This window comes from Elephas maximus, chromosome 7 (assembly GCF_024166365.1).
Source record: "Elephas maximus indicus isolate mEleMax1 chromosome 7, mEleMax1 primary haplotype, whole genome shotgun sequence".
Taxonomy (NCBI): domain Eukaryota; kingdom Metazoa; phylum Chordata; class Mammalia; order Proboscidea; family Elephantidae; genus Elephas; species Elephas maximus.
The window spans coordinates 72,895,411-72,919,994 of NC_064825.1; the positions used below are offsets into that span (position 1 = coordinate 72,895,411).

The 24,584-nt window shown below is 49.1% G+C and overlaps 1 protein-coding gene across 3 annotated transcripts in view; it reads right to left on the reverse strand.

Annotated features, from left to right (window-relative positions):
• Nucleotides 1–24,584, reverse strand: part of USH1C (USH1 protein network component harmonin) — a 59,115-nt gene that overhangs the window by 28,822 nt on the left and 5,709 nt on the right. The window contains exons 2-16 of one of the 3 annotated variants that reach the window (XM_049890586.1): nucleotides 18,601–18,668; nucleotides 16,408–16,551; nucleotides 16,143–16,281; nucleotides 12,454–12,562; nucleotides 12,303–12,327; nucleotides 12,035–12,092; nucleotides 11,605–11,699; nucleotides 10,102–10,186; nucleotides 9,078–9,137; nucleotides 8,874–8,930; nucleotides 8,470–8,612; nucleotides 7,103–7,168; nucleotides 6,482–6,606; nucleotides 2,731–2,804; nucleotides 1,603–1,652 (exon numbers count right to left, since the gene is read on the reverse strand). In XM_049890586.1, coding sequence (XP_049746543.1) covers nucleotides 1,603–1,652; nucleotides 2,731–2,804; nucleotides 6,482–6,606; nucleotides 7,103–7,168; nucleotides 8,470–8,612; nucleotides 8,874–8,930; nucleotides 9,078–9,137; nucleotides 10,102–10,186; nucleotides 11,605–11,699; nucleotides 12,035–12,092; nucleotides 12,303–12,327; nucleotides 12,454–12,562; nucleotides 16,143–16,281; nucleotides 16,408–16,551; nucleotides 18,601–18,668 — 1,298 coding nt within the window. The remainder of the gene's footprint in view (nucleotides 1–1,602; nucleotides 1,653–2,730; nucleotides 2,805–6,481; nucleotides 6,607–7,102; nucleotides 7,169–8,469; nucleotides 8,613–8,873; nucleotides 8,931–9,077; nucleotides 9,138–10,101; nucleotides 10,187–11,604; nucleotides 11,700–12,034; nucleotides 12,093–12,302; nucleotides 12,328–12,453; nucleotides 12,563–16,142; nucleotides 16,282–16,407; nucleotides 16,552–18,600; nucleotides 18,669–24,584) is intronic. The other 2 variants (XM_049890584.1, XM_049890585.1) reach the window with 2 other exon arrangements.

Sequence of the window (24,584 nt, forward strand, 5' to 3'; positions counted from 1 at the left end):
CCAGTGAGACATCCTAAGCCACATGATGTTGTTATTAGCTGCTGTTGAGTTGGCCCCCAACCAAGGGTGACCCCATGCACAACAGAAAAAAAATACTGCCCAGTCTGGACTATGGCCATGATTGGCTGCAGATCGGACTGTTGTGATTCATACGGTTTTCACTGGCTGATTTTCAGAAATAGACCACCAGGTCATTCTTCCTAGTCTTGTCTTAGTTTAGAAGCTCTGCTGAAACCTGTTCAGCATCATAGCAACACACAAGCCTCCACTGACAGACAGATGGTAGCTGCGCATGAGGTACATCGGCTGAGAATGGAGCCCAGGCCCCCCGCAAGGAAGGGGATAATTTGACCTGGGAACCACCACTGCCCCCTCTAAGCCACTTAAACCCCAAAACCAAACCCATTGCTGTCGAGTCTATTCCGACTCATAGCGACCCTATAGGACAGAGTAGAGCTTCCCCATAGGGTTTCCAAGGAGTGGCTGGTGAATCCCATCTGCTGACCTTTTGGTTAGCAGCCATAGCTCTAAACCACTGTGCCGCTGGGGCACCTTAGTCAGGTTGTAAAATGCAAAGAACACTCTTAGGAAACCAAGTCCTTCCTGAGACAATGACAGTGTAGGAAGGAATCCTCTGAGGTTCCTTGTTCTAAGTTTATTCAGTGCCATACAAATTATGATCTGTGCTCCTAGCTAGGTAAAGACCTCTGTCAGGAATAACATTGCTGTCTATTATCTTATCAGTAATGTGTTGAAGGAAAGGGCTAGATTTTCCCAGCATATTAACTATTCCCATTTTACAGGCAGGAAGAAGTTACATATCATTGAGGTCACCCAGTTGTCAGTGCTCTGGTTTCTGGGGATGGACATCTTGCCAGAAGGAGCCAGTTAAGTGATGACACGAAATTAGCTCAGTCAGATTTATGCTGATGCCTGAATTCCAAATACTGAGGCATCTCAAATGTCTAATCCATAGATTAACCACAGTGTTTTCATAACCAAATGCCAAAGTGATTTAGAAAGACAAAAGGCAAGAGGGTTTTATGGGGCCTGGAGATACTGTGATAAAATTTTGAGAGAGAATGAAAGGCCCCAGAGACTGGAAAAATGCATCACACTGGGCACATGCAGAGATATTTCTAACACAGAGCTGCGATTGGTGTGGCTCTCTTTGTACCAACTCCAGGCAGCAATCTTTCGCCTCAGCAACAGTCTGTGTCTGGCGTAGTCTCCCTAATTTGCACTGTGTACAACCACCCCCTCCCCAACATTTCACTGTCTGGCCCCAGCCTTTGGACCTTGGCAGACCCAGGAACAGAGCTGAAGCTCCCTGCCATGCCCCTGCCCATCAGGCTGGTGCTGACACGCAGCAGTGCCTGGTGGTACCTGGGTAGGCCTCACCCCAAGCTGCTTCTGTCACAACACCCTGCCATTCTACGTCCACCTGAGGGAGAGGCGCAGATGGGGTTAGCCCTCCACGTGAACATGATGGGTCACACTGTTGACAGGAAAAGTTGACAAGGGAAAAAAAAAAGTTTGGAAAAGACCAAAAGCCACAGCAAACTCAGCAGCAAATCAGCACAGCACCCAGATCTGTCCTACCTTCCGGATGGTCGGGAATTTGCCATCGTAACGATAAAACCACCCAAAGGCTACAAGAACACAGAGAACAAAGTGATGAGACCTGGCTCAGCTCAGCCACAGCATCCATGAGCAGCAGCCAAGTGTCGGGTCCCCCAAGGAACGTGTGGCTTTGTGAGACAAAAAGGAGATCGAACAGCAAAACTGTACCCTCTGTCTGGCTCTCCACTTACCTGGCCTCACCTGGGTTGCAAAGCAGACCCAAGACCACCTGAGAAAGGCCCCAATTCCCAGGTCCTGGGCCACTCTCAACTGCTTCTGCCCAGGACACTGGCTTCAGAAGCCAGTGCCAGAAAATCAAAGAGAAAGCCCCTTGTGGAAGTGTTTTCAAATCACAGACATAGTCTCCAAGCACAAAGCCCAACTGAAAGAGAACGAGGCCTCTCCTAGCCAATGTCTGGTCCTGCAGTCCAAGAAATGACTCGAAACAAAAGCGAGCCTAGGTCTCTGCCTAGAACTGCTGTCAAACAGAACAAAACTGTCTTGTCTCATAGTGCAGGGCAAGACCTCCACTTTCAACATTGAAAGAGAAGGTAGGGGTCAGGGGCAGCCCTGGGAAGGACGGCTCAGGCAGGAGTGGGCAGGGGATCTGCTCCTCGAAAAAAGTATCTCCCTCCAGGCCAGACCACCAGGGTACAACCCCCCTTTCTTCCCTCAGGCATGAGGGAGTAATACCTCAAACCTGAACATTCCGGGGGCCAGGGGTGATGGCTTAAAATAATCACCCACCCTTGACCAGCCTGAGCTAGGACAGGATTCTGAAGGCCCTCTACTGTGCAGGGCACTATTCCGTTAGTTGCTGGGGGCCTAGGGAGGCCTGCGGGGGGAGGCCAGAGCAGCAAAGGAGGGGCTTGGGCTTGGGCAGTATTTAAATAATTGAGCCAGTGGTTTAGTTGTACCCGTGTGCACCGGGTTATTTATCAGCCTGGCCATGAGTCCTGTGCCCAGCTGGGGCTCAAAGGAGCTTCTCAGACTCCAGTGGTCCCCATCACGTGATGGCCCACAGCTGGGCATCTGCATTGGTGTCAGGAGGAGGCAGGCAGGGGAAGCAGAGCAGCAAAGCTGGGGAGCGAAGCGGGGGCTGCAAACCTGCTCTCCCTGCTCCTCCGTGCCTCCATCCAGGTCATCTGCAGGCTTGAGCTCGGACTCCACTCCCTGATTATCTACCCAGGAAAAGAGGAGGGAAACTGGTGAACTGAGAGGGACTCGGGAGACTGAGAGGCCACAGGTGTTTTCCAGGAGCCTGGGACCTGTGGCCCAGGCTAGCTTTTGGTCAGCTTCCTCCAGGGAAGCTGTGATGTCAGTGGCAGGAACAGGGCTCAGGAACCCAGAGTGAAGGTTTTTTGTCCTGGGATGGTCCATGCAGTGCTTTGAATTTTGGCGGCCTCAGTTTATCTGTCAAATGGGCTAATAACAGCATGAGAACCATTTTCCAGGGCAGTGAGTTGAAAGCTGGGAGGTATGGTGCGGAGGGTGGGAATATCTGAGTATGCGACATAGGAAACCAAGGACTTGCAATGGGAGAACAGATCCTCCTGGCCTCTTCTTACCACCTTTGCCTTAGTGATCTAGGTCCCTGGGGGAACTGAGCTGTGTGGGCAGCAGATGAAGGCTGGGGATCCTGAGAAGGCGGGGAGATTCCAAAGGGGTAAATGGGGTACATATGGTTAGGAAGACATGAATTTTGACATAACATAGACTGAGTAGCAAACTATTCATTCTAGTGGCTTCTGATCTGGGCTCTGGGCTCTTTGGACCCTGGAGATAGTGTACAAGCCTGCTTGTGAGCTGTTTTTTAATATTCCAAAAACTTAGAAGAGCTTGTCCACTGACCTAGGAAAAGGCTGTATGTTAAGTTCCTTTGCTTTTGGCTCAAATTATGTTTACTTAACACTGGAACACAGATGCCCTCTTGCTAACAAGAACTACTTAATAAATCAATAAGGAAACAAATGATTACTTAATGATTGCTTGGTAGGAAAAACCTCCCCATCATGGAGTCCATGGTGGGAAATGAGATAACTGATGAGGTCTAATGGGAAAAGGCCAGACATTTCTTGTTTAAACCTCTTCATTGCTCAAGGCCCCTTCTAGCTCTGGGATCCTTATAAAGATTCCCCACACCTCCTGTTTTCTTAGCTAAAGAAAGGTGGCAGGTGTAGGGGGGAGCTTTGTGACAGGGTTTCCCAAGGCCTTAACAACTCTGCGCCATGTTGGGGTTCCCGCTGGTTAGCCACAGGTAAGTGGGCAGAAGCAATGAGACCCCGGGGCAGGTGGAGAAAGCCTGACAGAAAGGCTCAGCATCATTTTCCAGACAACAGATGCTTCACACTGTTTCCTGTTTGTTAGGAAATTCAGGGCCCATCTCTCACAGGCACAGAGATCTGAGTCAGGTATAGCGTGTTGGCTAACCAGGTCCCAGAGTTGATGTGTGGTGGAAGAGATGGGTCTGGCGAGGGCCTGGTCCTGGTGCCCAACACAGCCAAGGCCATTCCAGACTCTTGGGAATAGGAAGAGATGCAGAACAGAGCTGGGTCCAGGGCTTGCTGCATTCCTGACTTATCTCCAAATTAAAATTAAATTGTTGGTGCCTATGGAGATGGATAGCTCGGCAGCTGCCCCAGCTCAGGCCAGCCGACTCCAGTCATCAGTCCTGTGCTTTTCTGTGCTTTTTGGAGGGCTGCCTCAGAAAACATTTATCTTGAGCAAAGGAAAAAAGTCCTTGTGCCTTTTGTACAAAAAGCTTGATTTGGTTTAAAAACACTAAATGAATAGCTAGGTAGTGAAAGGGTTTTTATTTTCCATAGTTCCTGACAGGGTGTGTTTACTGAGGCCCATTTTTTAGGAAGGTACTAAATTGCCTAGGATTACTTTCATGAGAAGAAATTAAAATCGATTTCTTTCCTTCTGAAGCTCCTATTTCACTTGTGAGAGCAAATTAGCCGCCTCTCTAAAACACGGATTATTCATCCGGAATTTATCTCTGGCCACATCCTCAACTAATCCTGAATGTCACTGGGGAGGTGGATGAGAGCACGCTTTGTCCTTCCAAGAGGACCATGAGATGATGCTGTGCCCCACTGCCAAGAAGAAATGTGCTAGCAGCTGTCTACATTGCACCAGGGAGAGGTAAAACGGAACTATCCAGATGCCCTGCACCTCTTCCTTGTTCTAAATGACCTATGTTGGCAAACTGACTTACCTCTAGGGCTTGGGTTTCATGCAAAGTTGGTAATGGAGCTGTCCAGATCCCATCATAGGATCCCAAATGGCTACCACATAGCAGAGATGGGGACCTTTGGTTCTTGGGTCCAGATTCACCCCATAACTGGAGGTTCCCAGGTCAGCTGAGCAAAATCAGCTGGAGGAGAGCATGTCTCATGTCAATTATAAATCATAACATCTTTAAAGTGGGGTAAAGGCCCAACCGGAAGTTCATGGTACCCACACTGCCTTGTTCTTTGTTCTCACCACTAGACTACTGAAGAAGTACCAAGATTAGATCCTGTTTTGCCCTGGTGGTGTGAGCAGCCCCTTGAAGAGGCATCCTGGAAACTGAAGTTGACAGCAGGTAGACAGGGGTCAGTTGGTGGTAGCCTGGGCTGAAACTGGAGGTGATGACACAGGACAAATGGAAAGAGGAGATGGTGAGGGCAAAGGGAGCTGAGGGCCCAAGAATAGTGCAGCCACTGGACTGTCATGGCTAGGAAGGCTCCTATAGTCCTCTCTCTGTCTCTATCCTTGGAGTGGCATGACAAAGGTCTGAATAGGCATCTAGGTGGTAGAGACACTTCATGTAAGCTTCTCCCACAGTCCCACAGTTGTCCATCGACCTTGGACCAACAGAGACCTTTCTAACATGAATCCTTTCCCATCTTTCTTGCTGCTGGCTTCACCCCAGCCCCAATTCAGAACAAAGCAGGAAGACTGTAATCCTGAAACCCAGTTCTACTTTTGCCACAACTCTCCATTCCCTTTATCTTCCTTTCCAATCTGAATACGTTTTATTTCCTTTTCTTATCTTATTGCATTTACTAGGACTTCCAGTATGATATTGAGTAGGAGGGATGAGAGGGGACATCCTTGTCTTGTTTCCAGTCTTGGGGGGAAAGCATCTAGTCTCTCACCATTAAGTATGATGTTTGCTGTAGGTTTTCTTTTTTTTTTTTTAATAGATGTTCTTTATCAAGTTGAGGATGTTCCCTTCTATTCCTAGTTTGCTAAGAATTTTTATCATGAGTGGGTGTTGGACTTTGTCAAATGCTTTTTCTCCATCTATTGATATAGCCATACAATTTTTCCTCTTTAGACTGTTGATGTGATGGATTACATTAATTGATTTTCGAATGCTGAACCAGTCTTGCATACCTGGAAAAAATCCCACTTGGTCATGATGTCTAATTCTTTTTATACAGTGTTGGATTCAATTTGCTAATATTTTGTAGAGGATTTTTGTATCTATGCTCATGAGAGAAACTGACCTATAATTTTCCTTTTTAGTAACATCTTTGTCTTGTTTCCATTCCCTCTTCAGGAGCCAAGAGCACTGGGAGGGACTGCCTGCCTGAGATTGTGTTGTGGGGGAGAGACTGGCAGCCGGGGAGTGTGGAGCAGACCTCCAGGACAAGGAGGGCAGATGGATGGCCTCCTACCCCTGATGCCTGGGAAACAGGCCCTGACATATGGCTGTCCTCCATGAAAGAAATGCAGCCCAGAGAGCCATGAACTATCCACCTGGGAAGGTGACGGGGAGTGGAGGGAGACCAGCCTCTCTGTCAAGGCCTTGCCACCCCTCTTGAGGCCCCAGAAGAGCGCCCCACCCCCAGCACATGGTACATACACTTTGGCTTGTGAAGGGGTATTGGGTGCACCTCGGCGGTGACGGTTTTGGGCAACAGGAGTTGTTCCTTTGAGCCCCAGTCTTCTTCCCACTGCTTCTTAAACTTCTCTTCATCCTCCACAATCCTGAAACGAGATTCTCTGCCTGTGACTAATGTCAGAACTTTCACAGATCCACATTCTGCCTACTGGGGAGCCTCAACACGCTTGGGGAGAGGCCTCATGGTTCTAGCTGCTGGGGATACAGCAGTGAATAAAACTAAGAGTCTGGAGCTTGTATTTTAAACTGAGTGCAAACACCACCCTCGCAATTAAACAACACTAGGTTTTAGTTCAATGATCATGAAGATGGCACAGGACTGGGCAACATTTCACTCTGTTATACATAAAGTTGCCATAAGTTGGGGTCGATTCCACGGCAACTAACAACAACAGGTTCTTGTGACCCTAATCTGGTGGAATTTACTAGGATTATGAGATGGCTACAAATAAAGGCAGATACACCAGGGGACAAGAGGGCAGGGAAACTGGGCCTGGAGGTGGTCTCCAGCTGGACACATTCCTGTGAGCACATTCATGTCTACACACGTGTGTACACAAAGTTGGAGTTGAGGGCACTTACTGTTCCATCTCCTTCCGGTATCTCTCATTTTCCTCTGCTGCCTTCTGGGCAATTTCCTTTTTCCTTCTGAAACAAAAATGCAGATTGGCATGTTTCAGTCTCTGCAAGAAAATTTAACCCTTCCTTGTAGCTAATTCCTGATTTGAGAATAGTTTTAATATTTCTTCCAGGAACGCTTGGATCAGACTTGGATGCTGGGGAAGTTTTCCTATAAAGTCTGGACCCCGGGCACCTGTGTGGTTTCATCTGGCACTGCTGAGCAGAGTTTCTGTGCTGTAGGAACTGGAAGGCAGGTCCACATGTGGGTCATGCTCCACTCATCCCATCTCCAAATACTTACATAAAGTGACTGACAATAGTGGGGGTCCTCCCAGGGGAGGGACCCAGACCCAAGGACAAAGCAGGGGCTGCTAACCAAGGCCAGGCCTGTGGACAGTGATACCACAGGTGTTGTTTTGCAGGCAATTTTGTGATGGAGGAGATGGGAAGATTCTTTCCTTCTTCCTCCGAATACTTATTAAGCTCCTAGAATGTATCTTGATTTGGATTTTAACAGCAGTTTTGGAATTATAAACTGCTTGCCCCATTTATTCTCCCAGTCCATCTCTCAACCATTCTATGGGATGGGTCTTATCACTTTAGGCTGTTGGCCCTATGCAGAGTGCCAAGCTCTTTAGCCACACTTTTTGGGTGTGAATTCCAGCTCAGCCATGTGTGACTTCGTACTATTTGGCTTAACCTCTCTGAATCTTAGTCTTCTTATCTGCAAAATGGGGTTACTACCATCTACCTCCCAGGATTACTGTGGGAATTAAATTAAGTAACCCAAACAAGGCCCTAATCAAGGCCAGCCATGTGGTCAGTACTCAACACAATGTTAGCTACTGTTAGTAGAATCCTCATTTTTCTTATTCCCAGACTCCCTAAAAATAAAAACACCAGGTAGTGCAAATGCCTAATGCGCACAGATGCCAATGGAAAGGTTGGAGGTTTGAGTACATGTAAAGGGACCTTGGAAGAAAGACCTGGTGATCTACTTCCAAAGAGTCAGCCATTGAAAACCCTATGCAGCACAGTTCTACTCTGACACACATGAGGTCACCATGAGTTGGAATCGACTCAACAGCAACTTTTGGTTTGATTTTTAAACCAGAGGCTCTTCTTGGCTGGGAGAGGAGGAGCCAGGTGGTCTGGAGGCAGGGGAATGGATATGCTGACCTGCCCCTGAACCCGTTTAGTTTCAGGACAGGCCTCAGTGGGAGGAAATGAAGCAGGTGCAGGATGCAGGAGGTAGGAAGCAGGGTGGGGCGGCAGCGTTGTGGTGGGCTGGGAGGGTGGGGAGCAGTGTCCTGGGCAGGTCCACTCACTGCCGCTCCATCTCCTGCTGCTCCTGGAGGATCTTGTTGGACTCCATCGCCAACTTCTTCTGCATCAGTAGCTCCTGCCGCTGCAGCTCATGCTGCCGCACCTCTGCCAGCCGCTCCCTGTCAGTCATGAACAGCTCCCGGCCCTGGTAGGGAGAAAAAAGGCCCTTGGCTCAGCGCCCTGGGGAACCTGGGCTTCCACTGCCACTGCCTTGGGGCCATGACATGGGCTGTCTTTCAGCACCATGTACTCAGTGTCTGGCTCAACATCTTCTTTCTGTGTCAGCACTTCAGGGAAGGAGACCCCTCGGCTCTTCCCAGGAGTGTGTGGCAGAGACCTAGGTCTCAGGAGCTGGGGGCTGGAGGTCAGAGGTCATGTGATCCCTACCAGCTCATTCTGGACTTACAGCTCCAGCTACGATGGAGATGGTCAGGCTGCGGCTACTCTTCAGTACGTTCACGGCCTGTGGGAGCAGAAGTCAGTCAGCTGAGGCCTGAGAGGCCAGAACAGTCCAGGCAGAGGGCACAGAAGGTCTCAGACACCAGGGCAGTGCAGGGTGAGAAGTAGAGGGGGGAGATAAGGGTCAGGAAGGGAAGACTCCACATCTCACCTCCTTATGGTCCAGGTTGGAGAAGTCGATGCCATTGACTTCGACAATCTGGTCCCCTGTCTGGTGGGGAAACGGAGAAGGATCAGCATGTTTGCGCTACCCATACACTCACTCAGCTGCAGGAAGGGCTCCCTCTGGGGGCCAGGGCTGTACGTTGGGCCTTCAAGTGGCTGCACCTCAACTCTTCCTGAACAGTGCAGTTGGAAAGCTCTGATGCAGCCCCAAACTCATCCTGTCATCCCTCAATCCCATACCTCTCTCATCAGCTGCTAATATTATACCATTAGAGGTTCATTTCTTTGGCTGAATTTGTAACATTTGCTTTAAAGATCAGTTTGTAGGCATAGAAACCTTTGGGCTTCTCATTTGGGGAGGCAGTGTTGAGTAAAAATAATAGCTAAAATAGCTAACATTCACTGATTACTTACTATGTGCCAGACACAGTTCTAAGCACATGTACTAAATAATTTGATCCACACAACAACTGTAGAAGGAAGGAACTGTTATTCCCATTTTACAGGTGAGGAAACCAAAGCACAGAGACATGAAGTAAGTTTCCCAGAGAAGAAGTTATGAGTTTTGGCTCTGGCATTAGACCATCTACGTTTGAATCCCAGCCCTACAGGTACCAGGTACATTATCTTGGAAAAATCACATCATCTCTCTGGGTCTGTTTCCTCATTTGTGAAAGGAGGGTAATAATAGTAGCTTTTCTAATTCTCAGAGTTCACATAAAGTTAAAGGGCTTAGGACAATGTTGGTCTGAGTAAGCACTCACTGAGTGTCAACTCTGATTATCATTATTACTATAATGTAAGCTCAAGATCAAAGCTTCTCAGGGTTGGCAAAGGTGGTCAAATGTCACCTCCTCTGTGAAGCCTTCCTTTGGGGGGAAGGGAGGAATCGTCAGCCAGGATTGCCGAGAGAGGGCTGTGGGGGAAGACATGGGCCTCCATCACCACGTGATCACAGTCAGACCCCCACTCTGCTGGGGCCCCAGTGGCAACAGCACAGGGTCACTCACCTCCAAACCGACCTCAGCAGACAGGGAGCCAGGCTTCACATGGCTAATGAAGATGCCGGGTTTCTGGACGGGGCCACTGGAAATGCTGAAGGAGAGATGGGAAATGTGGGTGAGGCTCTACCCCTTGCCTCTTATCCACTGCAGCACTTGCTCATTCTCCATCCATGTTCTATCCCTCTGCCTGGGCTTCAGAGGACCCACATGGCGTCCAGTGCTTCAGTCCCTCAGCGTACCGGCCGACCCCTGAGCTTAGTAACCAAGGCCCTGCAATGTCTACCTCTCCAGTCTCATCTCTACTGCTTCCCTGAGCAACAGCCACAGCAAACTACTTGTAATTCCCCCATTCAGCCTCTCACCTAGTATTCTGCATATGATGTTTCTTTGCTTTTTCTAGCAATTTCCTATTCATTCCTTAAGTCTCAAATGCTATCTCCTCTACAAGGCTTTCACCAAACCCTTTATTCCATTCTAAGACTAAGCTAGCTGCTTCCTTCTCAGTGCTCCTAAAACACCTACAGAAAGGATGGCACACATGCTACCATTCTCCTCTGCCTGATCTGTGACAGACATCACTAATCCATCACATATTCTCACTAAGCCAGCATACAGTCTTAGAATCCTTTTCAAAACAGTACCCCAGGCAGACACTACTAACTGTTTAGAGACGGCACAGGACCGGAAACCTATTTGCCATCCCTCACCCAGAATATAGCTTCATTACAGTCCCTGTCACCCTATACTCTAAATATTAATGTGATTGTCTTCTTTATTGGGCTGTAATCTCTTAGAAAGAAGGAAATTTTTATACTTTATGCTTGGCACGAAGGTGTCCAATAAATATGAATAAATGGAAATTGTAAAAATATGTAACTTAAATAATAATAGTATTTACCACGTGCTAAAATTTTTTTTTTTTTTTTAGGCCTTAAGCTTGGTACATTGCTTTTGTCATCTCATTGCTTCTCACAACAACCCTGTGATATTGGTATCAGCATCCCCAATTTATAGAGGGAGAAACTGAGGCTTAGCATGGTAAATAACTAGTCCAAGGTTCTAGAGCTCTTAAGTGGCAGAGCAGGGCTGAAACTTAGATCATGGTGACTGTATCACTGGTAGGCTTAATAAGAACACTCTGTGGCCTGATGCCCGCTTGGGATTCCATAGCTGCCCCTTTGAGGAAACCTACAAAGTATTAAGTGTCAAGGGAACTACAACAGAGATGACCATCTGAACATGCCTCTTGTATAATGACTCAAGGGCCCACCAAAGGGACATGGCCCTGCCCCTGTGCTTCAGTTTCCTCATCTTTAAAATAGGGTCTGTTAGAGTTGTCCTATTGGCCCTTACAGGGCTGCTGTGAAGCTCAGAGGGGAAATGAGGCACTAAGATGTATCATCACCAGTGGGCAAGCATGTCTACAGAGGCAGCAATGAGAGGAGAGGCGTTAGGGTTCTCCTGTTGTCGATGGCCATGGGTAAGCCCCAGGGTGTGCTTGCTACCCACCTGCAGCCAAGGCCCCGGGAGCCCACCAGGCTGATGAAGACCTTCTTGTCCTTGTTTTCCCGACTCCCGGGGGAGCCTAGTGTCCCCCGCCCACCCTGGAGGAGGAATAGAAGCAGGGTTACTCAGTGTCCACATGCACACAAGTAGCCTCCTGGGCTTGAGAGGTTTTCAGGGCAAGCCCTTAGTGTAACCACATAGGCTTGATCGCTGCTCTGTCCTGGGGAGGGTGGTATGCACCAGCCAAGCCTGGCTGGCAGCCCAAAGTCCCACAGCACCATTCTGGGTATGGCTTTTGGCAATCAGCTTGGGGGGAGAAGAGCAGTGTGAAGTCCCTGAGGCCACATCTCCAGAGCAAGCCCTTCCGGAATCTGCCGTTCCTCCTAGAAGACCACCCCACCCAGACCCCATCACAGATGGTCTGGGTCCTTACCCCAGATTCTGATACAAACTGATCCACATACTGCCATTTGAGAGCCTCGTCAGGAGAGCTGATGGGAGGCGAAATAGAAGGGGAGATATTAGGGAGAGGTGTTTAAGGGACCAGGCCCAAATCCAGACTGGCCACATCTGGGGCCCCGACCACCATTGGCCCAGCAGCAGTGCTGGCCTGGGGGTGGGGGGAATAGGTCCTCAGGGCTGACCTCAGGAAGCTGAGGTCATGGGGAAGAAGCCACCTGGAAGGGCTGGGTCTTGCTCACCTCTTCACTGGGATCAGGCCGATGTCTGCGGGAGAAAGGCCCCGGAGTTAGGATGGTTTCTCTGTCCTCCCTTCCTCCCCAAGAGCTGGGCAACTCTGCTGCCCACACACCCCACTGCCACCTACCCCCACCCTCTGGCTTCCTCACTCACGTCTCACTTTGATGGACACAGTCTTCTTGGTGTGGATGAGGTTGATGACTTCCTCGTGGGTGCAGGAGGAGATGGAATAGCCATTGATCCGGACAATCTCGTCCCCTACCTTGGGCACAGACAGAGGGAACGACCTCCAGGTGTATCAGGTAGCTGGGCAGGCTCACTGCCAGATGCTCTGAATCCCTGATTTTATATTTATTAGTTATGTAATCTTGGGCAAGTTTCTCGAACTTCTGAGTCTCAGTTTTCCTCATGTGTAAAATGGGGGAATAATGTGGTTGCTGTGAGAATTAAATGAGTTTGCGTATGTAAAGCCAGTGCCTGGCATACAGTAAGTGCTCAATAAATGGTTGCTATTGTTAGTGTTACTGTTAGTTGGGCCTGACCCTAAATACTCTGTTCAGATTCCTCTTCTCAGGTTTAGGTCAAGGCAGATTAGGAGAGATTGGGGCTCAGAGGTGTTCAGGGCTAGCCCTAGATACAGACCCATGGTGAGATCGCCCCCTGCTGGACACTGTCTCTCACTCCTCAAGCACCTTGGCCCTGGGGATTAATCCTTGTATGATAACAGCAGGGCTGGAAGGCCCCTCAGAGATCAGCTGAAATTGAGGCCTAGCAAGGTAATGTTTTGTCCAAGGTCACACAGCAAAACCTGGATGCCCGTCTCCAATCTGGGGTCAGTGCAGGTCATATGGGCCGACCCTTTGGACACTTGGTGGCAAGGTACATGCTGGGGATGCAGTTTGATTCTCCCTGGGGTCTGGGTGGGGCTTGGGTGGGCACACTGCCTCCAAAGGGTCCTCTAGCCAACGTCCACCCTCTCCAACACCCTTACATAGTCATCTTCTCATGACTGCCACCTAAGCCACTTCCTTCCTCTACCTGGACGCAGACCCCAATATTCTCAGGGACCAGACAGCAGATCAGACAGGGGTGGTAAGGGTCTCAGAAGGCATAACAAGAAAGGGTTCACTGAAGAATCCTCTAGTTTCTGGAACATCTAATGTGAGAACAGCAGGAGCACACTCTGGTCATCACTAGCTTCTCGCACCCACTTTTCACAACAATCCTGCAGGGCAGGAACCTGAGTCCCTGCTAGTCAGATGAGGAAACTGAGGTGCACAGTGGGGAAGCAACTTGCTCAGGGTCACCCAGCTAATAAATAGTGTTGCTGGGATTTGAATTCAGGTCTCCCTGACTCTGAAGCACTGTCTCTCAGGTGTGTGGAAGCAGAACAGAAGGGCATGTAGCCAAGCCTGGCTGCAATTTCCTGCTTCCTGCCCTCTCTAGACCCTTGCCACCTGTCAGAGCCCTTGAGCCCCATAGGAAAGGCGGAGATTACTCTATCCATCTTATAGCTAGGACACCCAAGGCCCAGAGAATCATTCCCTAGTCCTAGACTACATACCAAGTTGTATAGCACAAGCTGCCCTGGGCAGGGCAGAGGGAGGAAGTTGAGACATCATGCAATTGAAAAGCATCTAAAACACTTCCAGCAGAGGGATGGAGTTCCAGGGCTTGGTCCTAGTAAAGGATCCAAGCCCCCCACCCAGGACCTGTCCTCACAAGTCAAATCAGCACAAGGCCTTTAGCCCAGCCAGGCTTGTGTCTGAACCTGCCCCTCTTCTGCCTTCTAGAATCTTCTCACAGTTGCCTGCAGGCGTGACATCTCCCCAGAAACATGAACCCTAGGCAGGTCAATGGATACAGGCTTTTTTCCCCCCAGGTTCCTCTGAGTGAAGTTCCCCGTCTTGTTCCGAAAGGGAATTTACCCAGGGTCCCAGTCGGAATGATTCCCACACAGGCCCTAGCTCAGGGTACAGGATCTACTTTCCTCTCCCTCTGGCTGCCACATGGAGCCCTGCAAAAAAGCCCTTTGTGGAGGGGCCATGATGACATGATGATCTGAGGGACAGAGGCAGAAAGGAGAGATGAGCCCGTCAGCCTGTGAAAGAGTCGATAACTCATAAACCTGAGAAACAGTGAAACTCTTAAGTTTCAACAAAATGTCCTGACGCCTTCATCAGCAACACACTGCTGAGAAATTCTTGTCCTAGAATGAGAGCTTGCCCTGGAAAAAAGAGGCCTCAGCTGACGCCAAGAGAGGAGCTCATTATGCATTTTCTCTGGCTGCTTTTCTGGGCTGGAAAATGTGCCCCAGCGAAGGGAATAATGAAGGGGCTGAAATTTCAGACGCCACCGGTAAGCCGTGAGACAGGGATTTAGAACAAAGCCGTGTCTGTCAGCTCCCTGTTTCCACTCCCCACTCTGTGGTGTCTTACACATTAGCCTGCGAGCCTCCTGAAGCCCCCAGCTTGGCAGCCCTGATTGGGATGTTGATAACACACACTCTGGAAGCTAGGGAGGTGGTGAGAGGGCCTCCTTTATCTGGACATACAAAACATAGCTCTGGGCTCTGGCAGGAGTGAGGTCTGGGGGGCTGCCCACCTCTGCTCAGACACTGAGGTGTGAGGACCCCAAAAGTGCTGAAGACAGCCCTGGGCTTGGCAGTCAGAAGACTTGGGTTCAAATCCTGGCTCTGCCACTTTCACGCCGTGTGACGTTAGTCAAGTCTCTGAGCCTCTATTAACAACTCTATCAAATGAAGACGATACATTTCCTGTATATAGTGAAAACTGGTTGTGAGGATGTTACCTGGCACACTCAGGGTATTTATTAAATCCCATCTCTTTGTTTATTTAACAAACACACAGTACTCATGTGCCAGGCACTATTAAAAGCACTTTATATTATTAATGTATTTACTGCTTATAACAACCTGATGAGGTAGGTAGTATTATCCTCATTCCTATTTTACAGATGCCACCACCTGTCTGTCAGTTTGTTGTACTCTGGTGGCTTGCATGTTGCTGTGATGCTGGAACCTATGCCACTGGTATTTCAAATACCAGCAGGATCACTCATGGTGAACAGGTTTCAACAGAGCTTCCAGGCTCAGACAGACTAGGAAGACAAGCTTGGTGATCTGCCTCTGAAAATTAGCTAATGAAAACTTTATGGTTCGCAACAGAATACCGTCCAGTATAGTGCTGGAAGATGAGCCCCCTAGATTGGAAGGCACTGCACAATGAGTGCAATGATATAGACTCAGACATGCCAGTGACTATGAAGATGGTGCAGGACCAGGCAAGATTTCGTTCTGTTGTACATAAGATCACCATGAGTCGGAGATGACGTGACAAAAACTAACAACAATTTTACAGATGAGGAAACTGAGGCACAGGAGCTAAGTAATTTCACCAGTCACACAGTGAATGAACAATGAAGCCAAGATGTAAACTGGAGCACTCCGGCTCCAGGGCTGTGCTCTGAAGCACTGCACTACACTGTCCTTTCCTTTTCCCTTCTGGTAAAGCCTTCCGCTGTCAGGACACAACTATGAACCAGCTCCAAGAAGTAGGGAGTGGGGTGAAGCGTGGCTGCAGCTGTAGGGGGAGGACATAACCAGGTTCCCAGCTTGATTCAAGATAACAGACAAGTGCCTGCAGCCAAATTTCTGTGGGTCTGTGCAAACCTGTCAGGATGTGCCAGTCTCTTTTCTCCCAATGGCTCAGAAAAGTTGGGTGACCATGTGCTACATGGTCTGGCTGCCAAACTGGGAGGAGAGACAGGAAGCCTGAGGCCCTACCTTGGCCCTACCTCGGCCCCTGGGTCTGTTCCCTCACCTGGAGCCCGACGCTGTCTGCCTGACCACCTTTGATGAGGTAGGAGATGAAGAGACCACAGCCAAACTCGAGGCCACCACGCACGCTAAGGCCGAGGCCTTCGGGGTGCAGACGGTCCAGACGTACCTCCTTCAGCTTCCTGTCATGAAGAAAAGGACGCTGATGGCCAAGCTTGGGCCTGACTGCCAGCCCTGCCCCATCCACTAGCCCCATCCCTGGTTGACCTCTCCCACCCCTGCCTCTAGCCCAACTGCCCCCTCCGCACCTGGAGCGCCGGGGTGTCAGCTGGTCATACTCCACCTGGTGCTTCAGCGGGATCAAGGGCCGGATGGCATCAAACAGTGGCAGGCGGCTGGGCTCATTAATGACCAGCTTCAAGTCTCCCACCAGCACAGCCACATCCATGGTCCTGTGGAGACATGAAGGATGCCTGGAGCCTCAATGACCCCTGGGAGCCATGGATTCCCAGAGGGAGCAGCCCTGGCCTGGGTTCCATCGACTGGGCCCAAGTCCAGGAATCCCTATTCATCCCTAGAGAAGAACTCTTCTGAAAAGGGGAACTCAGTCTGACTCAGCCCTTAACTCGGCCTGGTACTTGGATAGAGCTTTATTCTCCCATGTAAGTCTCATGAGGAAATGAAGGTAGGGATTGTTAACCAATTTTGCAGATGAAATAGAGTCAGCCTAGTTCTGAAGCCCAGGATCTTTCCAGACAGGAAACTTCTGGGTGAGGTGTTGGTGATGCCTTTCACACCCTCATCTCCACTTCTGATGTCCTGCTAAGCTCTGTAAACTTCACCATCTCCTTTACTCTGTTCAGGCCCTCAGCCTCACAGGCCTGTACTTCTCTAGCTGCCTGCTGTCTTCATCACTGTCACCCAATCATGTCTACATGTAAGTCACTCCCCTTCTCAAAATTCTTCGATGGCTCCCTACTGCCCAGGGGACAAAGTCCATTCTCCTTGGCAGACTCAGGGCCCTGTCTCCAGATCTGCCTCCACGGACTTCTCCAGCCTTTGGTTATTTATGGTCTCTGTGTGCCCCCAAGTTCTATTCCCTGGAACACTCTCGGTCCCCAGTCACACCTTGTGCTTTCATGCCTCCACACCTTTGCTGTCGCTGATTGCTCATCCTGGATTGCCCTTCTCTGATATTTCCCCCTATCAAAATCCTTCTTATCAGGAATGAAGGAAAAAGCTACCGAGAGTAAGGTAGAACTAGGGATGAGACCTTTCTTCCTAGTCTGTCCTAGTCTGGAAGCTCCACTGAAACCTGTCCACCATGGGTGACTGACCTTGTTGGTATCTGACATACCAGTGGCATAGCTTCCAACATCACGGTAACACTCAAGCTACCATGGCATGACAAACTGACAGCTCAGACTAAAACAGACTAGGAAAAAAGGCCTGGAGATATATTTTGGAAATTAGCCAATGAAAACATTATGGCTCACAATAGAATATTATCCAATATAGTGCTGGAAGATAAGCCTCCTAGGTTGGAAGTCACTCAAAATACACAGTAGCCTCAAAAATGGACTCAAGCATACCAATAATTGTGAAGATGATGCAGGACTGGGCAATATTTTGTTCTGTTGTATATGGGGTCACCATGAGTTAGAGCTGACTCATCGACAACTAACAACAATAACGGGGCTGAAATAGCAGAGGAGACGGCAATAGGATCCAAAGTAGGAAATTATGTTGTACTTTTCATTAACTGACCTAGATTTTCTTATTTGGGGTCAAGGGCTATTGCAGGGCTTAGGTTTTTTTTTTTTTTTTAAACCCTTCTTATCCTTTAAAACCTAGCTCAAGCCTTTCTGGTCTTTTCCCCCACAGTTAGAAGTGAAATATTCTTTTTCACACCCCTATAGCTTGCTGTTTTTACCTCTATTTGTTTATTTCATGGTAAATTATATTAGAATTCTTTGTTTGGGGGGGGTGGGGGGGAGTGGGGTCTGTCTACTTCCCCCAGCAGGCCACAAGTTACTCAAGGAAAGAGACTAGATCTTACACATTTCTGGATCCTGCATCGTGCCCAGCAAGTGGCAGGGGCTCCTAAATGTATGTTGAATGAATAAAAAACCAAGTGGGTAATGAAAGACATCTGACGCAGGTCTGGGACGAGTGGTATTTTTTGTTCTGTCTCAGCACTGAGCTTATTCGGCTGCGTGGCTGCCTCCACCATCAGACTGTGAGCCACCTGAGAGCAAGGACCAGTCTGTCTTGCTCCCAGTGTATCCGCAGTTGCTAGCACAGAGCCAAGCCCAAAGTATTTGCTGAAGTGAGTGAATGGCATGTGTATTTGATTCCCCGGAGCATCGTGAACCTGCCTCCCTGAGATCCCCAAGATGGGAGGAGGAGGTCCTCCTGTCTCTCAGAACAACCTATCCCAGGGCTCCCTGGAGGCAGAGGTAGCCGGGGTGGTGCATGGGAGCCAAACCCAACACGCTTACTGGTGGTACATCCGCAGCACATCATAGAGATAGTCCTTCTCCGCGTCATTGTCAATCAGAAAATCCACCTGAAAAACCCAAGGGCAGAATTATAGCCCCAGGCCCAGCACTCCCCTAGCATACCCCAGGGAAAGGGAAACCATCCATGGGGACCCCCCTCAGTATCTCTTTGGGGTTGGGGATGTGAGGAAAGGGGGTAAGCCAGAGGCCAGGCTGCCTCTGGGACCTCAGAACATCAGACCTATGCAGACCACCCCAGAGTGGCCACAGAAGTACTTTTGCATATCCAGATGTGGCCAAGCTGAGCCTTGTCCCCTGGTGGGGTGACATGCATACACACACACACACACACACACACAGGGATACACGCACGTGCACACATGTGAACCCCCTGGTGACAGCAATGTGCCCCTATGGTAGTGCTGTCATTCCCCCCATGGTATGTCACCCCATGTCCAGAAGTGCCAATGCTAGTGTCAGCTCCCCTGTCCGGAAGAAGCCCATCATCTTACCTGGTGGTGGCTGTACTGCTGGATAAATGCTTTCAGAAAAGATTTGGGCCACTCGCTCAGATAGCACATCCTACCCACCGGAAGCACCCACCACTGAGTTCTTCTGGGACCCCCAATGCCAGAGGGAACTCCACCCTGTCCCTTCCTGGGCTATGCTGTGTTGGCCTTGAGTTCTGTCCGCTGGTCAGTCTCCAGGCCACTCCTCCCCCTCCACAGGTCACTGAATGCTCCCTCCTCCCCTCAGGGGAGAATCAGGTTACATCATTTCAACTTTGCTGACGTCAATGGCTGGGACTCCAAGGTAGAGTTCAGGAGCTGTTTCATTAGCATCTCAATCCCAGGGGACTAGGTGAGCCAAAACCAAACAAACCCGTTGCCCTCGAGTTGATTCAGGCTCATAGTAACCCTATAGGACAGAGTAGAACTGCCCCAAAGAGTTTCCAAGGAGCGCCTGGTGGATTTGGACTGCCGACCTCTTGGTTAGCACTTAACCACTACACCACCAGGGTTTCCCCGGGTAAGCCAGGAGCCCCAAATTATACTCCCTCGGACAGCTCAGTGTAAATTTTTACCCAGTGCACCCCTGGGCTCTCTCTTCAGAGTAACTGAGTAACAGGGCAAGGCGGAGGCAAGTCGTTTTTAAGTCCCTTCCCCAGCCTCTAGGCCCAACAGTTTGGTCCACGGCTCAATCACTCATAGCAAGAAGTTGACGCTGGAAGCTGGTTGATTCTCAGAGAAGGGTCAGAGCAGCCTTGCCTCTCTCTTGGGCATCTCAAGGATTCTGAGGGACAGGGGAGCAGTCTGTCTGCCTCAACAAAGTCCTTGGGAAATTCCAGCCCTTGGGATTTCTGGCCTCCACCTGGCAGTACCCCTCTTTGCTCTAAAATCAGGCCAAGTATTTCATTGAAGATGAGAACAATCTAAGTGACTTATCCTTTACTGGCTCATGGCTTAGACTTACGTCCACCTCATCTGCTCCAACAAGGGCATTTCTGCTTTCTTCTACCTCACTATCCCTCTCCTCTAGGCAAGGGGATCCCAGCCAGCTAGAAGATGGGAGAGGGGAGCATCTGCTGAGTGGGTGGTACTAAATCTTAGGGGTTGCCTGGGCTCTTGCACGTGCCACTTTAGTGGGCACCTCCAAGAGCCCATTTCTATGAGGAGCCAGCCTTGGACTCTCTCCGCCCACTCTGCCTAGGACTGCATGTGGGGGACTTCGCTGAGACAGGGCTGGGGTGCCCACATTTGGCTATAATGGAGTCTAAGCAGAGAAAAATTCTGAACTCCCTTGGGATCAGGAGGAAAAGATATCTTTAAAAAATATAAATTAGATCATGTCACTTGTTTGCTTAGTAGCCTTTAATTGCACTTAAAACAAAATCCAAATCCAAACTCCTTACCTTGACTTATCAAAGCCCAACCTCATCTCCTGCCACTTTTAAACTCTCTCCAGCCTCAGGGCTCGGTGCCAGTGTTCCCTCTGCCAGGATGGCTTTCCCACTTCGCTGCATGGCTAGCCCCCTTCCCAGAGAGGCCCTTCCCTATATAGAAGTGTCCACCCCCATCCCCTGGAGGGTTTTCATGTCCATTGTTACATCAAATCACAATTTGTAATTAAAAGCTTGCTTGTGTGCTGGTTTGTCCATCTTCTTCACCAGATAGACAACGCCACGAGGGGAAGGATGAGATCAGGTTGTTCTAAATCCCTGTTGTTGCTGTTGTTAGGGGCAGTCAGGTTGATAGCGACCCCATATGACAGAGCAGAACTGCCCCACAGGGTTTTCTTTCTTTTTTTAATTTTTATTGTGCTTTAAGTGAAAGTTTACAAACCAAGTCAGTCTCTCATATAAAAACTTATATATACCTTTCTATATACTCCTAGTTGCTCTCCCTCTAATGAAACAGCACAGTCCTTCCCTCCACTTTCTATTATTGTGTCCATTCGGCCACGTTCTGACCCCCTCTGCCCTCTCATCTCCCATCCAGACAGGAGATGCCCACATAGTCTCATGTGTCTACTTGATCCAAGAAGCTCACTGTTCACCAGTATCATTTTCTATCCCACAGTCCAGTCCAATCCCTGTCTGAAGAGTTGGCTTTGGGAATGGTTCCTGTCTTGGGCTAACAGAAGGTCTGGGGAACATGACCTCTGGGGTCCTTCTAGTCCCAGTCAGACCATTAAGTCTGGTCTTTTTATGAGAATTTGAGGTCTGCATCCTGCTGCTCTCCTGCTCCCTCAGGGTTCTTTGTTGTGTTCCCTGTCAGGGCAGTCATCAGGTGTAGCCGGGCACCATCTAGTTCTTCTGGTCTCAGGTGGATGTAGCCTCTGGTTTATGTGGCCCTTTCTGTCTCTTGGGCTCATAATTACCTTGTGTCTTTGGTGTTCTTCATTCTCCTTGATTCCAGGTGGGTTGAGACCAATTGATGTATCTTAGATAGCCGCTTGCTAGCGTTTAAGACCCCAGATGCCACTCTCCAAAGTGGGATGCAGAATGTTTTCTTAATAGATTTTATCATGCCAATTGACTCAGATGTCCCCTGAAACCATGGTCCCCAAACACCACCCCTGCTATGCTGGCCTTCGAAGTGTTCAGTTTATTCAGGAAACTTCTTTGCTTTTGCTTTAGTCCAGTTGTGCTGACCTCTCCCCACTGGGTTTTCTTGGCTCTAATCTTTACAGAAGCAGATCACCAGGTCTTTCTCCCATGGAGCTGCTGGGTGGGTTTGAACCACCAACCTTTTGGTTAGCAGCCAAGCACTTAACAATTGTACCATCCCCCTGATGCCTAACATATAGTGACAAAAAATCCAAACCTGTTGCCATCAAGTCAATTCCAATTCATAACAACCCTATAGGACAGAGTAGAACTGTCCCATAGGATTTCCAAGGCTGTAATCTTTATGGAAGCAGACGGCCACATCTTTCTCTGAGATGCTCTCAGACCAAGGGAAGATGGATGACAAGGACCTTCCTCCAGAGTTGACAGAGAGAGAAAGATTTTCCCTGGAGCTGGTACCCTGAATTCAGACTTCTAGCCTCCTGGACTGTGAGAGAATAAACTTCTCTTTGTTAAAGCCATCCACTTGTGGTATTTCTGTTAGAGCAGTACTAGATGACTAAGACAAGAGGGAATCTCTTATTGGCTGAGGCCTTAGGACTGGAGTTATCTCCTCCATCTCTTTGCAGATGTGCCCCCATCCATTGCCTCATTAGGTTTAAGATGTGATGAATCGTCTTCAATAGGTGGTGCTTACGCATTCAGTGGAAAGTTGGAGTAGAAGACTAAGGGTCTAGGATTGTGGTTTTTTTGCCTTCCTTGGGCCAAGCACAAATCACTTGGAGACAGTCTTTGTAGAAAAGCCTATTCCTGGGGCCCAGGACCTGCATCCAGATGTATCCAGAAAGTATAACTTAACCATTCTCCCTCTGAGGCAGCCTGTAGAGTCCAGCTCTTCAGCCTAATGTCAGCCCACTCTCACCCAGTTAGGACGCTCAAACCCTGCTCTTCAATTCTACTCTTACCCCTTCTCCAGAGTCACTACCACCACATTCCAAGTGGAACTCTGGCTGCCGCCAAGCAGACCCTTCCCCAATACTTTGGAACCTCCCCATTCTCATTCAGAACACCCCATCTACCTCCATAAAGCCTACTCACCCATTAAAAAAATTATCTCTATGCTGTAACAGCTGGGAAAACATATCTGGTTTATGCAGAATGCCCTTTAAATATGAATCTCAGTGTTAAATCAATTAGAAGTTTAAAAAGGGTCTTTCTTGCACAGGAGACCACTCAGATAGAGAAATCTGATCTATCGTGATTCTGATCATTTTCCACACAGAAATGTCTCCAAAGTGAATCAGGGATAAATGTGCTGCGGTGTTCTCTAACCACACCTCACTCTTTGGGCTTTAAAAGGCACCTCATAAAACTGAGAAAGATGGAAGTTACTCTGGAAGCTTGAACATGCAGTAACATCACCACTATTATTCAAATTTCACTTTTTAAATACTTAAGAAAACTATACAGGATTCCTTCTTCCCGAAATCTGGATTCTAACAAACACCTTAGGAAGATCCACCTGGCACCAGTCCTAACGATCAGCTTCTGGGTGTCCTTGTTCCAGGGCACTTTGTACCATTCTCCTGATACCACTCTCCTGATACCTTGCACTCAGATACTTGTGAAGCACCTGGCACAAAGTAGGCAGTCGACACTGATTTCTTCCCTCAACTCTGCTGATGATCTTTGTTTCCTTGTGGTACCCAACATCATGCTTTGCAAACCAGCACACAGTATCCACTTACCAAATACAACTTTCTTGTATGCACTTGTCCAATATGCATTTATTGAGCACCTACTGTGTGCAAGACACCATGTCTTCTTTCTCCAACCAGACTTAGAAAGCTTTACCTTTTCTTGGATCTGTCTTGATATTAGGCATAGAAAGCCTAAAGGAGCTCACGATCTACAAATAACTGTCGAGGGGTCTCTTCATCACATCAATCCCCATCCAGCTGGTGTCTGGCCCCCTTGGTCCAGCATTAGCATTCTCTGGCTGATATTCAACTGGCTCTGTGCTATTAGCCTGCATGGGTGGGGGGAGGGGGGAGTTGTGGTGCAGAAGAAGGAAGGACTGTGCCCAACACCTCCACCCTCACAAGGTTCAGGACCCTTGCCTGGGGCACAGGAGGCAAATTCTGGGTTTGGCCTTGGAGCCCTCTCAAGCCTCATCATCCTGCATTCCTGGGTCTTCAGGACAGCCACCCAGAGGAACAACATATTTAACTCATGCGAATTCAACTCCATGTGTGCATCCATTCAAAGAGGGAGCAAGAGAGTAAGAACAATTTAAATAATGAATGTTGTTTCACTCAGTGAATGTCTGCTCTCCCAACGGTCTTGGGGATGAATACATGTAAAGCACTTAGGACAGTTCCCAGGACACCTCAAGGGCTGCAATCTTCTCCACTTGTGCCTCCAGACCCACTCTCCAGGCTTCCCCACCTGCTCTGTGTCCCGGGAGGCTTCACCTGGGCTCCCATATCCTCTGGTTTCCTGCTTAGTTCAGCCAATGGGAGGCACAAACAGCAGGTGAGAGGGCAAGAGGTGAGAGGACATGAGGAGAAAGGCATTGGGGTCCATATTCCTTGGCTCCCTCCCTGCTGAACCAGGATTGGCAGGTTCCTCCACCTAAGGCTGCTGCTCCGGTCAGACCCCTCTCCTGCAGCCATGGTGCTCACCAGGTTCTGGTAACTCTCCCTCCCCTTGCCCCTTGGGAGCACTGGCTTCCTGCTGTTGCCAGTCTCATGGGGTGTTACCATGTGTCATGGATTGAATCGTGTCCCCCCAAAATATGTGTCAACTTGGTTAGGCCATGATTCCAAGTATTGTGTGGTTGTCCTCCATTTTCCGATTGTAATTTTATGTTAAAGAGGATTAGGGTGGGATTGTAACACCCTTGCTAAGGTCG